At 52.2% G+C, this 16,074-nt stretch overlaps 1 protein-coding gene across 14 annotated transcripts in view; it reads left to right on the top strand.

Annotated features, from left to right (window-relative positions):
• The window catches only part of NCOR2 (nuclear receptor corepressor 2), a 222,085-nt gene that overhangs the window by 112,979 nt on the left and 93,032 nt on the right, over positions 1-16,074 (top strand). For all 14 annotated transcript variants that reach the window (XM_079322088.1, XM_079322093.1, XM_079322087.1 and 11 more), the window contains exons 7-8: positions 10,985-11,041; positions 15,572-15,624. In XM_079322088.1, coding sequence (XP_079178214.1) covers positions 10,985-11,041; positions 15,572-15,624 — 110 coding nt within the window. The remainder of the gene's footprint in view (positions 1-10,984; positions 11,042-15,571; positions 15,625-16,074) is intronic.

The following is a 16,074-nucleotide window of genomic DNA, read 5'->3' as shown; positions in this document are numbered from 1 at the left end:
ATGTATCCTGAAGAACCTGTCTGGGGGATTTCATCTGATCAGTCTTAGAGATGAAGCATTCAAGAGATGCTTCAAACTCCTCTCTGTTAATCAGCTTGCTTCATCCTCTCCCCTGGGAGAGAACCAGCTTGAAAGCTGCCTCAAGGGGTGGGCTTTGCCATGGTGGGTGGGCTGCATGGATGGAGGGTGACATCTGTGGTGCTCTGATACTGGCAGGCCAGCTGTGAGCTCTCCTCGTGCCCCTAAGCCCCTCAGGCTGGAGCAGCAAGGCTGTGGAGGCAGCCATGGCTGGATTTGTGGATATTTGATGCTGTAAATAGCATTAACAAAGGTCAGGCTGGCATCCCTGGCTCTGGATCTCTGCCTTGACCACTCATTTATCAGCCACTGCCTGTAATAGCAGCCCGAGGAGAGATGAATTTTGCTGTGTGCATCGGAGCAGTGCTCAGAAATTGGGCCCTTTGGTAGATAATCAAGCATATTCATTTCCATTTAGGTGTTGGATAAAAAGGATGATTTTGCATAAAAGGAAAACTACCAGTCGCTAATTATTTTGAATTGCGAGGCCTGCGATTTCACTGGGAGCTGCAGAAATCCAGGTGCCTGACTCCTAAAAAGAAAAAAAAAAATCTCCTCCCCTGCTCTCCCAGGCAGTGCAATTTCCCTGGTTCTCCTTTTTCCATCTGCTGCTGTCCCTGAGCAGTAGGAAGCCCAGTGCTGGCACAGGCTGCTGTGTGAGTGGGTGAAGGCTGAGGTCGGTGTGTTTGAAGCTTTAGCAGGCAGCAGCTGGTGGTGGCTTCACAGCACTGGGCTTTGGGGCAGGTGCTGAGGGCTCCTCAAAACCATTCTCACCACCAGGCACCCTCTCTGGGGTCCTGGGCTAGATGGCTTGTGCCTCCTGTGCAAGAGGGGAGGCTTAAAAAAAGTGAGCTCTCAAATGTTTTTATTCCTGTTTGTTTGAGCCCCATCCTCCTCGGGCACTCTTGTGTAGCTGAACCACATTACAAGGGGCAGAAATGGGTGTGGTGGTGGGGCAGGAGGGAAAGGTGATCTCCATCCATCATATCCCCAACAGTCTGCATTGTAGCAGTCCCCATTAGCTGGAGCTGGCTCAGGGCTGGCTGTCCTGCCAGCTCCCTGTCCTGCTTTGTCACCTCTTGTCTCTGCCCATGACAGCAGAAGGGTCACAGATCCCCTCCCACCACCTTCTCCACAGCAGACAGCATCTGCTCTCCAAGCCTCACCACCACTCAGGGTGGTCCCTTGGCATTTCTGTGCCATGTCTGATGGCAGAGATTGTGGAGGGCAAACAGGGAGTTCTATTTGTATGTTTTTCCTGGAAAGCCCACAGCCATAACACCTGGGACACTGTCCCACAGTGCTCAGAGCTGGTGGTGCCCCTGTGGCAGGACTAGGCTGATCTCAGCCAGGAGTTTCAGCATTAACCTTTGTGATGGGTGCACTCATTCCAGCTGGGTGCCCAGCAAGCAAAGGTCACCTTGGACACCCAAGGTGTGTGTCATTTCAGAGCTGGCTCTGTGTTCATGTCTGAATTACCCCAGGGATAGGATACAAACAATGATTCCTCCCTGTTCTTGCAAAGTCCCCTTGTCGTGATGAGGAGCCTGTGGGCAGGAGACTCAACCAACAACCTTCCCTTTGGCTTGATAGAAACCAGAGCAGGCTGCAGGCAGGTTCCTCCTTTGGAGAGGACAGATCTGTCTGTGGCCAGCAGAGAGCTGACAGCATCAGTGGCCAGCTGTGATGGCTGAGGGGTGGAAGAGCCTTTCCAAACCACAGCAGGGAGAGCTGAGCTGGGGCTGCAGGGGAGTGCTGGGTGTTGTCTGTGATGGTGCAGTAACAAGGGAGGGAACCAGGGTGTAATTGCCCTGCTGAAGAACATTCAGGGGCTCAGCTTTCAGCCACTCATGTACTGAGTGTTTGGGATGCATTTTAGTGGTGACTGCTCTTCCTTTGGGGCCAGGAGGAGGAAAGCTGGAAGGGGAAGGGTTTTGGGATTAGAGCCAGTTGAGACTGTGGTGGAAAAGAGTGGCTGTGAGGTGGGTTTGATGGCAGCAGATCCTCCAGATGTGTCCAGCTGTCTGGGAATGGGAGAGGCCCAGGCACTCCTGTGCTGACCTGCAGCTTTACAATTAATTGCAAGGCGAGTTGGTAGGAGCAAAGGACTGCAAGCTGGATAGAAATGTATTGATTTAGAGTGAGGAAGGTCACTGAGCCAAATTTTAAGCTTTTCTGCCTCTTCTTTGCCGTGGAAAAGCCGTGAAGCTGATGCCTGGAGGTCTGCTTGTGGGAAAAGCATCAGCAGTGGCTGAGCCAGGGCTCCAGCCCATGCACAAAGGGAAGCAGAGCCAGATTTACTCGCATCGCTTGGCTTGTGGCTTGCTTGAGGGAGGCAGTGCACGCTAAGAAATGCAAATAAAAAGAGGATATTCAGGCCTCAGGAGGAGGGAGAAAGGAAAGCACCCCAGAAGTGCTGGCAAAGCCTGAAACCATCTTTAAGAGCAGGGCTGTGCAGGGGGCAGAGGCAGCCCTTGTGCCAGTCCCCGAGCCGGTGGGGGCAGCAGGGGCTCTGTCCTGGCTCTGCCTGGCTCCTGAGCAGCAGGGTCTGTGCTGAGCCAGCCCCTGCCGTTCCCACCGCTGCTGCCAGCACTTGTACCCCGAACAAAGGGAGCCCGAAGGGAGGGGAGGGGTTACGTGAGGACAGCACAGCTAGAAAAGCCGGAAAATCAAGTTACCAGCCACTCTGTGACCTACTTTCCTTTTGGCGATAGCTGTGGCTTTGCAGGCGTGAATGGTTTCTAATTTTAGCTTATGGTTCATCAGGGAAGTCTATATATTTTTCTCACCACCGTGCTGTGTATGGGTGAGGGGTTGGGATGAGGGTGGTGCTGGGCTGTATCTGGTTTTCTCCAAATTCAGGTTTTCTGGTGCTAAATGCCCATCACGCTGCTGTTCCCTCTCGTGACCTACTTAACACGTATGATTTGAAAAGTTCCTCGGTGTCAGAGAGGATAATTATGGAAAATGTGACCTGTAATCCCCTCTTGCTACACTCTGCTGGACATGTAATTGATTTCCAGAAAAAAAAAAAAAAAAAGGTGACTGTACATATTCTGCTGGGGAAGAGTGGAGAGAAGCTGCTCCTGGCTGCAATCAAATCCTGGACTATGAGCTGTGGTTGCATTTGGGAAGCTTTTAGGGGACTTGGATTGTAGAGGAACAGTTGATATTCAAGATCCAGGTGCTCTTTCCCCTGCTATGTGCTGACCTTCTGGGAAATCTTCACAGAAAAACACACATTTTTGTATCCAAGCCAGAAATTCAATTCAAGTGTCAACTGTGCCATTTCTGAAAGGATTGATGAGAAATGGGAGTTTTTGGTACTGTCAGTGGACTAACCTGACAACAGACAGTGGGCAACATTGTCAGAATCATTTGAGTCCTATTTTCAAAAGTGTGTTCAGTCCTTGAAGAAACAAAATGATGTTTGAAAACAATTAGAGGGCTGCAATTGCCAAGAGCCTTTGAGAAGTGCCGTGGGAAGCTCAGGGGACAGTTTTGGCTGCAGGGTGCTGGGGGCTCCTCTCCAGGAGCTGGCAGGGACCCAGAGCTACCTGCAGAAATCAGGCTGGGATGGATGCCTCTGATCCAGTGATGGAGACATTGGGGATCTCCTAAATTAAACCCTGTGGGTGATTTTAGTGTCCCCCCTGAGGGAGAAAGCTGGTCTGTGCTGGGTCTGGCACCTCAGAGCTGGTGGCTGTGTGGCACAGCCTCCTTGAGGCCTTTAATTTGCACCTCTGGGATGTGTTACAGTATCAACAGAATTTACCTTTCTTCCACCTCAAATCCCCATGACCAGAGCAGATCATCTGTGTGTATTTTTAGCTGTAGCTTTATTCCACGGGGCGTTCACGGGATTCCTTGCATCCACCTTCCCTTGAAATCGATTGAGCATACCTGGGCTTGAAGATGTTTTTGTGCTTTAAAAGGAAATTTCCAAGTCCCTTGCTAAGCCCAGGGAGGAGAGCAGTATTGCTCTGTGCCTTCCCTGGGTAACAGGGCTGGCTGAGCTCTTCTTGGCATGGCTTAGCTGAGTGAATTCTCCTCCAAGTCACCCATGTGTCCCAAAAAATTCCTGTCTGTGTGCCTGCAGAGGTGCCTGTGCCATCTCTTTGCTCCTCGTGGTGATGTGGAGCCCACAGGTGGCCACATCCAGCTCTCTGTGAGCCACATGCAGGTGGCTGGAGGTCCCTGTGCCCCAGGGCCAGCAGGCAGCTCCCTGCTCTGTCCCTGCAAAGCAGCTCACAGCAGCTTCCCCCAAAACATTCACAGCCTGCCAGGGCACACTGTGACCCACCACAGCCTGCCAGGGCACACTGTCTCCCACCACAGCCTGCCAGGACACAGTGTCACCCACCACAGCCTGCCAGGACACAGTGTGACCCACCACAGCCTGCCAGGGCACACTGTCACCCACCACAGCCTGCCAGGACACAGTGTCACCTACCACAGCCTGCCAGGACACAGTGTGACCCACCACAGCCTGCCAGGACACACTGTGACCCACCACAGCCTGCCAGGGCACAGTGTCACCCACCACAGCTGCCAGGGCACAGTGTCACCCACCACAGCCTGCCAGGGCACACTGTGACCCACCACAGCTGCCAGGACACACTGTGACCCACCACAGCCTGCCAGGGCACAGTGTCACCCACCACAGCTGCCAGGGCACAGTGTGACCCACCACAGCCTGCCAGGGCACAGTGTGACCCACCACAGCCTGCCAGGGCACACTGTCACCCACCACAGCTGCCAGGGCACAGTGTGACCCACCACAGCCTGCCAGGGCACAGTGTCACCCACCACAGCTGCCAGGGCACAGTGTCACCCACCACAGCTGCCAGGGCTGCCGCCAGTCCCCCCACGCCAGCCCTGGGCCTGTCCCTGCTCTGCTGTCAGCTCTCTGAAAATCTGGGTTTGATGCAGTGCAGGCAGTGCAAGCAGCAGCAGTGTCTGTCTTGCTCTTGAGATTGAGCTGGTGGAAATCAATAAGATTAAATTTTAATTCGTTCTCTGTCTTGATGCTTGTTCCTTCAAAAGGGCACAGCTATCTATCTATAAATTCGGCATTGTGCTGTAAAATTGGAATTCAAAGGACTGTTTGGAACTTTTTCCATCCCCTGCTGCTGTTGTGTCTGTGCAGAGCACGTTCCCAGCTATCCTTTTACCCTCAAATACCTTCATAAAGCATTAATGCCCCATCCATAAATAAGAGAATAAATAAATGAAAGCTTTTAGCATTGCAGAATATAAGCTTGCTGTTAACTACTCACAGACACTGTGTGACTCAGATCCTACAGGGATTTGATGTCTGTAGAACTCTGATTTTCTATGAACTCCTGATTTACATGAGAAAGGGAAGAATCAGGCCTGCCTCATCAGCACGGAGCTGGTGCAGTAAATAAGACCTTAACAGTAAAAGTGCTTTTGAGCATTTAATCTACGAGCCTTTTTTCAAATTCTAGTTTATGTGGTAGTGGGGATGAGGGTATTTCGTATTTGGCTGATGAAAGGGCCTTGTTTGTTTTGCTTTTGTTTCTAATAACTTTTATTCTCCCTCATCTGGGCTTGGGGATGCAAAATGAGCTTTTGGAAAGTCCACAGGAAAAATGGAAATACCAGAATTCAGAAACCATTGGCATTTCCGCATGACAGCAAGATTTCCAAAAAGATAAAATTTTAAACAATGACCCTGGAGTCATTGAGAATCTTTTAAATTTTTATTGGACTTTAAGGAAATTTCCATTTGTTTTGGCTCTTTATTGGTCCTTGTGTCTATTTCAGGATCTGGAGTTCCCAATAGGTGTATTTGCTTAGAAGATTTGTGTGTGGTTAACCCAGACCAGATAAGGCTGTGTCCTGCATTTTCAGGATGGGAATTGCAGAGATCCCCAATCTGCTGGAGGCTGGAAGGCAGACCCTGCATCACAGCCCTGGCTCTTGTGTGACTGGAGCTTTCCTGTAACTGCTGCAGGGCTAAAACGTGGATTTCTGCAAGTTTTCTGTGCAATGCCAACACTTTGAGCAGTTTTGCAGTGGTGGAACGTTCAGCCATGGTTTGCAGTGGCAAAACCTTGCTGGCACATCACTTTAACCTTATTGTGCCTTTGAAGGGCACCCCAGCCTTGCAGACAGCAGAGTCTGTGAGTGGAAACCCAGCTGTGTCTGGGGGTTCCCCCATGGCCATGGGTGGGGTATGAGCAAGCCAAGGACTGAAACTGTCTGGCAATGATGAGCCAAAGCCAGAGAGTAGCAAATGACTGAAATGAGTGGTTTTGTCACACTCTGTGAAGGGTGGATGGGAATGGTGTGAGCTGGTGTGAGCTCCAACGTCACCAGTTTCCTCTGTTTTCTTACTATTTGTGATGAGTCATTTGTAACCCCCACTACATCACCTGCTGGCCCCAGCCCTGGGGACAGACATGGCCCCAGCCTTAGGGACAGACATGGCCCCAGCCTTGGGGACAGACATGGCCCCAGCCTTAGGGACAGTGCTGTGTTGTTGCTGGTGTGGGGGAAATGCTCCAGCTCAGCACAGGGAGGTGGGATCCTGCAGGGAGCGTCCCATGGGCATCCCTGGAGAACATCATCCCCTGGGCCAGGGGAGAGGGGTCAGTGAGGCTGTTCCCTGGTGCTCAGAGCATTTGGCTTCAGGGAGAGCCCAGGAGAGGGTGGAGGGAGATCATTCTTGGTGTGCTGAGAGCATTGTGCTGGCCAAGCCTGCAGGAGCTGCAGAGGGAGGAGTGTTGCTTTGAGTGTTGCTTTCCCTTCCACAACACTGCTCATCCCACCTGCTTTGTGTGGAGGGCAGCAAATTGCTGGGGTGGTTTGGCTCTCAGAGAGAGCATGCTGAGGTTTAAAGGAGAGAAAAAAATAGTGCTTGTGGCTGTAGGAGTGAAAATCTTTCCCTGTGGAACGGGCATTGCCAGGTTGTGGTTTGGTCCCTGCACATTTTGGCTGTGCTGTTTGCTTTCTGCTGCATGTGGAGAGGTGTCTAGCCTGAGGGTTTCCATGATTTCTGCTGACTTCAGCCACACTTCTGAACTTTGTTTTAAACAAAGTCCCACTCCAGCCTGTCTCTTTGCCACGCTGCTCCCCCTGTCCAGGGGATGCAGTGCCAGGACAGGAACTTTTTCCAGCCCCATCCTGCGTGCAGCCTGCTGCTCTGGAAGGGCTTTGCCTGGTCCCAGAGAGAAGCCCTCCATTCCCCAGCTCTGCTGCCTACAGGATGCTATAAATAACCCAGGAGCACGGTTCAGCTGCAGCAGCTTTGTGCTGCATGGAGCCACGGCTGGAGCCGGTCCAAGAAAGTGCCGCCTCCTAATTTCAGATCCGCTTTCTCAAAATAACTCCTGTGTTTCCTTCTCTTCCATTTTTAAACTTGGCTTTAAGGAGAGCCCACGCAAAATCCCAGGCTCTCCCTGCTCTGGTTTCAGTGGCTTTGCTGCCTCCTGGGGCTGGCTCCTCATCCCCACGGGAGCTCACATGGCCGGAAAGTTGCTCTCCTGCCTGCTTTCCCCTCCCAAGCCTATTTTCAGTTTCTTCAAAGGAAAGGCAAGGGGCTGGAGTTTGTTTTGGAAGCCAAATGCTCTTCAGGGCGAGAATGAAGATTTCTGTAGTCTGCAGGGAGGATTTTGCTGTTGGTGAAGATCTTCTTAGCTCCAGGTCCCTTGGAGCAGCATGAGCTGGGGTAAGAGCACGGATTGTGCCCCTGCCCAGGGGGAGACATTCTGCTGCTGCCTGATACATTTGTGGGCTCCCTTCTGAATCTTTGGGCCCTGCAGCCACGGTGTTTTTTGTTCAGACATGTTCTTGAGGCATTGATCCCTCCAAAAATGCACTTGGAGGGCCCTTCACGAGCCCCGCTGCTCCACTGCAATATTTCAGGATTCTGTACCAAATCAAGAAAAGGGGTGTTTGCCTGCTTGCTGGGAAGCTGCAGAGGGACTGTACAAGTGGTGAGGATCTTCATGTTTCTCACTAGAGGTAAAGACTTGAGTTTGCTTCTTGATACATTTCTTTTTGTCAAACAGCAGGAATGCAGGCACTACTGGGTCATTCAGCAGATGCAGGATGAGCCCTGTGGTTTTCTCCTGCAGGGTCCATCACTAAACATACTCCTAATAAAATCAGTGTTGGAACCAAGTCCTAGGTGGCCATGCCTTTGGAAGGGGAAGGATTTGCCAGGACTGCTGGTGGTCTTTAGCAAAGATCCTGCTGCTTCAGGAGGGCCTGGGGGGCTGCCTTTGTACCTGAACAGTTTGAGGTTTGCATAAATTCTCCAGTCAGACTTCTGGCTTGCTGGGTGCCTGGGCAGGAACACACCTCCCTGTGTCTGTCTGTCCTCAGAGATGAGCCCTAGCGTGGTGGGAACCTTCTGCTGGCTTTATGTTTTTCCCAATTCTGCTGCCAGCTCTCACCTCGGGCTGCCAGGCCTTTCAGACAGCTCATTATGGTTCTGCTATGATCTGATAAAGGCAGCAAGGAGCATCAGCAATTACAGTGGGTGTCAAGTGTTAATTGGGCAGCTTTCAAGATAGAGGCATTTCTTTGTGTACGTACAGAGATATGACGTGCTTGGAATAGCTTCTCCCCCTGATCTTTCCTTCTGGAGACTTGGGGATTGCACTTGGTTAATGCAAGACAAATTATGTCATTCTTCTTGATTCTCCACATGTTCTGCCTGTGGTGGTTTGCCTCTGGCTTGTCTCATTAAGTTGTCTAAACATGGCAAATGCAGCAAGCTGAATATATTCAGCTTTTTCTCAAAGTTAATCTCATTGTACACACGGGCCTGCAGCATCACCAGTCCCTTGCTGTGCCATCCCTGCTGCCAGGGCACCTTCCACCAGCTCTGGTGCCAAGGAGATCAGGCCTATGGTGTGCCTTGAGTGAGGCTACAGTCTTCTACCCATACTTATGCAGAATGCAATTAATTTGTTTGCTGCTTTTTGTCCCAGGTGTGCACCAAAAAATTTTTGGTGACCTGATGCCTCCTGCTCACCAGCAACCAATGGCAGGCAGGAGGGCATTGGCCAAATCATCCTCTTGGCCACTGATACAGTGTTTTTAGCAGTTTTAGTGGTCCTTCCTCTCCTGAAAATCTTACCCCCTGGTTTTAATCCAATAAGACTTTTTGATACCACAGTGCTGATGTTCTCTGAGGTCAGCAGATTTTATTGCTCGTGAAGACCAAAATATTGACCTCTGGCTCAGAGTTCTCATTCTGGGATGTAATTTTCCAAGGGGCAGGTGCCTGGGCAGACTTGGCTCATTCCCATTAACAGAGTCAGGTGGGTGTCACAGTGATGATGACATCTGTGAGCCCCAATATTCACAGATGTGAGGGGGTGCTGTGGATAACCAGGCAGGGATGCACTGACAGCAGGGCTGCTGCCTGCCCTGTGTGGGATGGTGCCAGAGCAGGCTCCCTGCATGGTCACATTGTCACATCTCTCTCAGCATCCTTAAGTCATTTCTAAATTGCACAAAAGCTTTGTGTCCCCCTGAGTGTACAGTAAATACAGGAACTGGAAGCTCTCCTGCCATGCTGTGGTGAGGCACCTGCTGCAGGCTGTGCAGCTGGGACAGGGCTGGTTGCTGGAGCCTGAGCCAGCACAGCCAGGGTGCAGCTGCTTGGGTGACTCTTGCAATGTCCTCATGTGCAGATCAGGCTCTGTGTGGGTGCACAAGGCTGCAGTGAGGAGTCTGCACACCTACAGCTGCATCAGTGCTTCTGGGGACCAGCCAGCAGTGGGGGGATTGATGAAACTTTTGGAAACCCTCCACGGGGGTGGATGTGGGGACAGGCAGCAGGGCTGTGTGCCATCCTTTGGGGAGACAGTCCTTGGGAAATATCCTGCCTGGGACAGTGTGAGAGGTGCCTGGTGCTGGAGAGCTGTGTGAGCTGAAATCCCTTCCCTGGGCTGAAGAGCTGAAACTCTTCCAGGGCTTGCCAAGCCCCACTGGTTCTGCCAGGAGCCCAGACCCCAGGCCTGGGGCTCAGCTCTCTGTTTCAGACAGCTGGGGATTTTCTATCTCCCTTACTCCAAAAGAGCTAAAACTACCTGTTTTATCTGAACCTCTGAAAACCTGCTGGTGCCCATCAGTGTCAGTGTCTGGCTGCAGCAGCTCAGCCCGTGGTGTCGGCAGCACGCAGCGATCTGGATTTATTGGACTGTCAGTAACCCCCCTGAGCAGCCTGGCTCTGCGAGGAAGTGCTGTTTACTGAAAATGTCATCTTTTATTTAGACTCCTGCTACAGCCAACCCGTGTCTTTTTTTTCTTTTTTTTTTTTTTTTTTTTTTTTTTTTTTCAGGCCTGTTTAATTAGTAACCACTGCACAGCCCCTGACACGTGTTCCTGGGTGGTTTTTTTGCCTTTAATAAGCTGTAGGTGGCCTGGCCGGGGGCGGGAGGGGGTGAGGAAGGGCTCTGCAGGGAGGGGAGGGAAGCGAGAGGAGCCAAGGGCAGCTCAACTCTAATGATCACATGCTCGTCAAGCGATGAATCCTAGAAAGGGCATCATCATCTCTGCGTGCGTGCTGCTCTGCCCGCCCTCCTCTCCTCCTCCTCCTCCTCCTCCTCCTCCTGCTGCTGCCAGGGCAGCCGTGCAGAGGTACCGGCCACAATCCCTCCTGCACCCACCGGGGCAGGGGCTGGGTCACCTCCTGGGCACACCATGCTCACAGAGCCCTTCCTCACCCACGGGTTTTTGCTGCGGGTCCAGAGGCTGAGCTGAACCTTTGCAGCCACTGTCAGGCAGGGATGGGATTTGTGACGGCTCTCTGGAGGTTTGAGAAGTGGTTTTAGCAGAGGGGAGAGCTGGAGCAGAGAGCTGCGGCTCGTAACCGATAGCACAAATAACTTTATTTTCTTCCTCTCTCCTTTCCTCCCTGCAGAAGAAGGCAGAGGCTGCCCACCGGATCCTGGAAGGGCTGGGTCCCCAGGTGGAGCTGGTGAGTGTTACCTTGACTGCTGGGCCAGTTTTGGAGAGTTCTTGGGTGGGGAGGGATCCTGCACTCTGTCTGTCTGTCTGTCTCTGTGTGTGTGTCTGTCAGAAGGAAGTGTGCTGCTGGCCCGGACCTCTTGCTGGCACAGCACCAAGGCAGGAAGCAAAGTGACTGAGATGAGTACTGAAACACAGGCAGACACACACACAGAGCCCTCCTCAGAGAGGTTTAACCCTTTGGCTCCTTCCTCACACGCTGCACTGGAGCTGGAGGGTGCAAGGGGCTCTGGCACAGTGTGCCAGTCTTGGGATGCTGGTGGCTTTGTGTGCTGGTGGCAGACACAGCAGCAGCACTGGCCAGCTCTGAGGGGCAGGGATGGGTGCTTGGACTCTCCCCTGTCCCACTGAAAATGGAGGAGGATGCTGAAGGGTGCTCTGTGAGCACAGCTCCACTGCAGCTGCCACAACCTGCAGGTATCAGGACTTGCACACTTCCTATTCCAGTCTCTCTCACTCACAGGGAAGCTGAGAAAACAACTTAGAGCAAATTGTCAATTTTGGGCTGCTCCCTCCTTTGGAAAAATCCATCTGTAAGTCAAAGGACTGACTGCAGGAGGGGCAGCTGGAAACAACCCCCTGAGGGCTGAGTCCTGGGGAAGGTGCTGTGGCAGTGGTGCTGCTGCAAGGGTCAGATGCAGTCTGGCTGACAGTCTCCTGCTCTGCACCACTGTGGGATGCAGTGGAGGCAGCTGTCTGTAGAAGGGAGCTCAGAGGCTTCACAGCTGTAATTTGCACTTGCCTGGTGGGGGTGGCACTAATTGCTGTCTTCCCCTGTGCATGAGGGAGAGGTCACATGTGACAAAGCCCACTTCCTTGTTGGGGAGCTAACACTCATTATTATTCCTCTGAGTCACCAGGGTCAAACCCTTTGCTCTTTCTGCTCTAAAGATTGGCAGTGCCCAGGGTTAGTGCTTCCTCATCCAAAAGATGTATTTCCTTTCCTTCCTCCTCCCTTGTTTGTTTGTCTGGTTTTTTTCCCCTTCTGTTTTTTCTTTTTTCACTTTGTTGCTGTTTTCTCCCTATGCAAACCTTTCCTCTGTTTCTGTGCCTTATTCAGGGGAGGGCAGGGGATGAAGGGAAGCCTCAGTGACAAAGCCCAGCTGGGCTCTGTGTGCATCCTGCAGCCTGTCTGGCCCATCTCCCATGGGAGAGGCTGTTCCTATGGGCCAGCCCCATGTTGTGTGAGGCACAGCAGTGCCCAGGACGTGCCAACAGCCTGGGAGGGACAGGTGAATAGTCACAGCTGCAAAGGGAGCAGCTCCAGGAGGAAGAGCATGCTCTGCCCAGTGCTGATGCCTGCTCCATGTCACACAGCTCACACTCCAGCCTTGGAGCTGCCACAGCCCATGGATCTCCTTCAGGGAGGTTGAGCATCCTGGTGCCAATCCAGTCTCTGCAGGGAGAGGGGTGGCTGTCCCCAGTGGGGTTGTCATTGCTAGGATGTCCTGCTGTGGCTGTTCAGAGAGCTCTGCTTGGTGCCTTTGGGGCAGTGGTGGTGCAGGATGCACACCCAGTGATGGAGCTTGTGGGGAGAGGTGAGAGTTTGCAGTGGGAATTGGTCAGGCATGGCACCAGCCCTGGGTGCTGCTGACAGATTGGAGCAAGAGGCCAGGGATTTCTGGGAAGCAGGATCATTTGGGTCCTGGGAAACTGGTGCTCCCCTCTGGGTCAGGAGGAGGGTGTGATTCAGTAAACCAGGGCTCTGCTCATTTCATGCGTGTAGTGATACCATTTAAAAAAATCTCTGCATGCTTTTCCCAGGGAGAAATGTTTTTGAGATGCATAATCTGAACCATGCAGTGTCCAGAAAGCAATTGAGACCTTCCATTCTGTTTTATTTCTAAAGAGCTTTCAGTAAATCCAGGGCTTTTCCAGTAATAGCTTTGCATTGCAATTATGTTTTTCTAAAATGTCATCCTCCAGAGAAATGCATTGCATGTTCCTAACCCTGGAGAAACACTGGGTATGTTTTGAACATCACCTTACCTATCTGACCTGTGAGCTTTACTTCTGCTCACTTACTGAGAAAGGTGGAATTAGGGGTTGTGGATGGCTCTGAGGGAAGGTGCTGTTTCTCAGTCCCTGCCCTGCTGAGAATAAAGTTTCTTTAAGTATTTAGTCTGTAAATTCTCTGTGGGTGAGTAGAACTTTTCTCCTGGGCTTCCTCCACTGCATGGGTTGAGTTATGGTGCTGAGGCTGTTGTGCAGATAAAAATCTCTTTGACATGCTGGTGTCATGTGGATTTTGGGTTTGAGTTCCAGCATTTCATATTTCTGAGTGTTTTGGCATTTATTTTAAAGTGATGTGTACCAGTGCTTGTCTGCTAACACTGAGGATTGCTAGCTGAGACTCTAAGTGTTCATATCATTTATAGGTTGTAGTGGAGAGGAGTCATTAGCTTTTGGTCAGTTTTTGGATAGCTGCCTGACATCAGGGCATCTGTGCATGTGCACATGAGCATTTTCTAACCCAGCTCCAAACCAAAATGTTAATTCCAGTGCTTCTCCCAGGAGGAAGGTCTCTGTGACCTGCAACGTGCAAGCTTCTTTCCTTTGATATTTATGAGCAAGGAGGGAAAAGAGAATTATTTCTCAGTATTTCCAGTTCCTGCAGTCCCCTTCCAAAAGACAGCCACTGGTCAGAGCCTCCCAGCTTTCCCAGGGTGGCTGAGGGTGTGATGCTCTGGAGCTGTGGCTGTGTTTCTGCTGTCTGTGGTGCAGACCTGCCTCTGGAGCTACGTGATGAGACTGATGTCTGTGTTCCTCTGAGCTTTCCAAGCGTGAAGTGCACAGCCAGCTCTGAGCCTGGAGTGCAACCAGCAGATCTGAGAGGATTCGTGATAGCAGCACCCCTGGGGAAGGGATCACACTGAGAATTCCTTCCTGAGGAGCTGCTTGCCCCTCTCACCTGCCCTGGCTCTGCCAGCACAGGCTGGCCAGGTGTCTCCTGGCAGATCTGCAGCCCCTCAGCCCCTCCCCAGCTAACCCAGGTGCTGCTGTCAGCCCTGTGTCCCTCCTGGAGCACAGCAGTTCATCTCCCTGTGCCTGCCTGCCTGGGGATTACGTGCCTCTGCCTGGCCCTTCTGCCTGGGGATTACATGTGCTCTCACAGAGAGGAGGGACACGTCCAAGGGCAGCCAGAAAGAGAAGCTGGTGACCTGACCTGCTGGTGCAGCAGTGATGGAGCAGGGAGAGCTGCACCCACTCCTTCTGTGTGGATTGATGTGGCTGTGCTGGGTGGCAGCAGAGTGGTGAAGCAGAATCTGTCTTTTACAGAGAAGTAGAAACAGGCTGTGTGGAAAAACAAGCTTCTGTGCCAAGCACCTGTGATGGTGAGAGGGAGATACCACAGAGGATGTGGGAGTAACACCTTCTTCAGACTGGAGGGGGAAAGGACCCATCTTTGTTTATGGGTCATGTCGCCCCCAGTGCTGCTCACCTGGTTGACCAGATGCTCAGCACATGTTTTACTCTTTTCCTGTGTTTAATCTGAGATTAAATCAAGTAGACCCAGAGCACAGCCTCAGCCCTATTGACCACAGGTGTGTGCATCCATGGTCAGGATGCTGCCTTCAACCAGCCCATCACATGTCCCTCTGCCTGTGTTGGTCACAGGTGTTAGATGCTCACAGCTGGTTTGGGGAAGGTTTGTGGATGGACTGCTTGAGTACTTGGTGATGTTTTTGTGGTCAGACCTGAGCTGTGCTCTTTAGGTGGTGGTTGCTGGTGATGGTTGGGCTGTGGCAAGTTTCTGATTATCCCAGTCTTGGACATGTTCACAGCAGCTTAAGACGATGAATAGAAGTGTTGAAGGGCTTAATCCTGAGCACCATATTAGGGTGGCAGTCCCGGAGTGTGTGCTGAGCTGTTAATTGCAATGGGTGGGATTGAGCCTGGTCTCTGTGGCATCTCTCCCTTCCAGAGGTGCTCCAGATTCCCAGGGGTAAATGAAGAGGTAGTGAAGCAGTGACCAGGGATGGATCCAACTCTCCCAACTCCCCATGCCACATCCCCACTGTGGGGCACAGATCAACCCTGGGGAAACACTTTGTCCGTGCTGAGGGGCAGCCGAGCATCGCTGCTCAGAGCTGCCGGGGGCTGCAGTGCCACCCCGGGAGCCGGCAGTGCTGGACACCCCAGGGGCAGACACGTGTGCCTGGCCCCTGCCAGGGCTCAGGCAGGGTTTCCCACGGAGACACAGCAGGTGTGAGCTGGCAGGCAGTGTCCCCGCTGTCCCTGCCTCCCCAGCCGTCTGCCGGAGGCGCAGTGCGCTTCCCTTGGCGAGCAGCAGCCGCGTCCTGGCTCGGCTCCCTCTGTCCCCGGCTCTCCCTGGGGCTGGCCCGGGTGCTCCGGGCTCTGCCGGGGGCCAGCAGCCTCCGCTCCGGCCTGGGGGGGCTGGGGGCTCAGCATGGGGGGTTTGGGGTTTCTGCATGTCTGACCGTGCCATTTATGCCTTCGCTTCTCTTATTTATTTCAGCCGTTATACAACCAGCCTTCAGACACCAGGCAGTACCATGAGAACATTAAAATGTAAGTATGTGGCAGTAAAGCTGTTTTAAATGGCAGGTTGGGCAGTGGATTGCAGCAGGAGGGCGGCCAGCTCGTTCCCACACCCCAGTTAAAGCTGCTGAGGAATTGTGAGCATCCTGTTGGAGCTGCTGTGGGTGCCTGAAGCACAAACCAGCTCCAGGAGCTCAGCTGTAGCTTAAGGTGGATGCTGAAGGTGCTGTTGGATTTGTTGGATTTTCTCAGGGTGGGGTGGATGTGGGTCCTTGATGTTTTCCCAGACAGCACTTACCTTAAGTGCTTTCTTCTGTGTATCACCCATACTGAAATATGAAATCAGCTGCCTCTGTGTGTGTGTGTGTGTTTGCATGCGAGAAAGATGAGGTAAAATGAAAAGTTGCAATTACAATTAGATTTTCATGAAGGACCTCTTGAATGTCTAATAACAACTGGTTATTTCAAAGATACTTACTG

The sequence above is a fragment of the Erithacus rubecula genome (genome assembly GCF_903797595.1).
Source record: "Erithacus rubecula genome assembly, chromosome: 19".
Taxonomy (NCBI): domain Eukaryota; kingdom Metazoa; phylum Chordata; class Aves; order Passeriformes; family Muscicapidae; genus Erithacus; species Erithacus rubecula.
The sequence above is the reverse complement of the archived record's forward strand: the minus strand, read 5'-3'. Positions and strand labels throughout refer to the sequence as shown.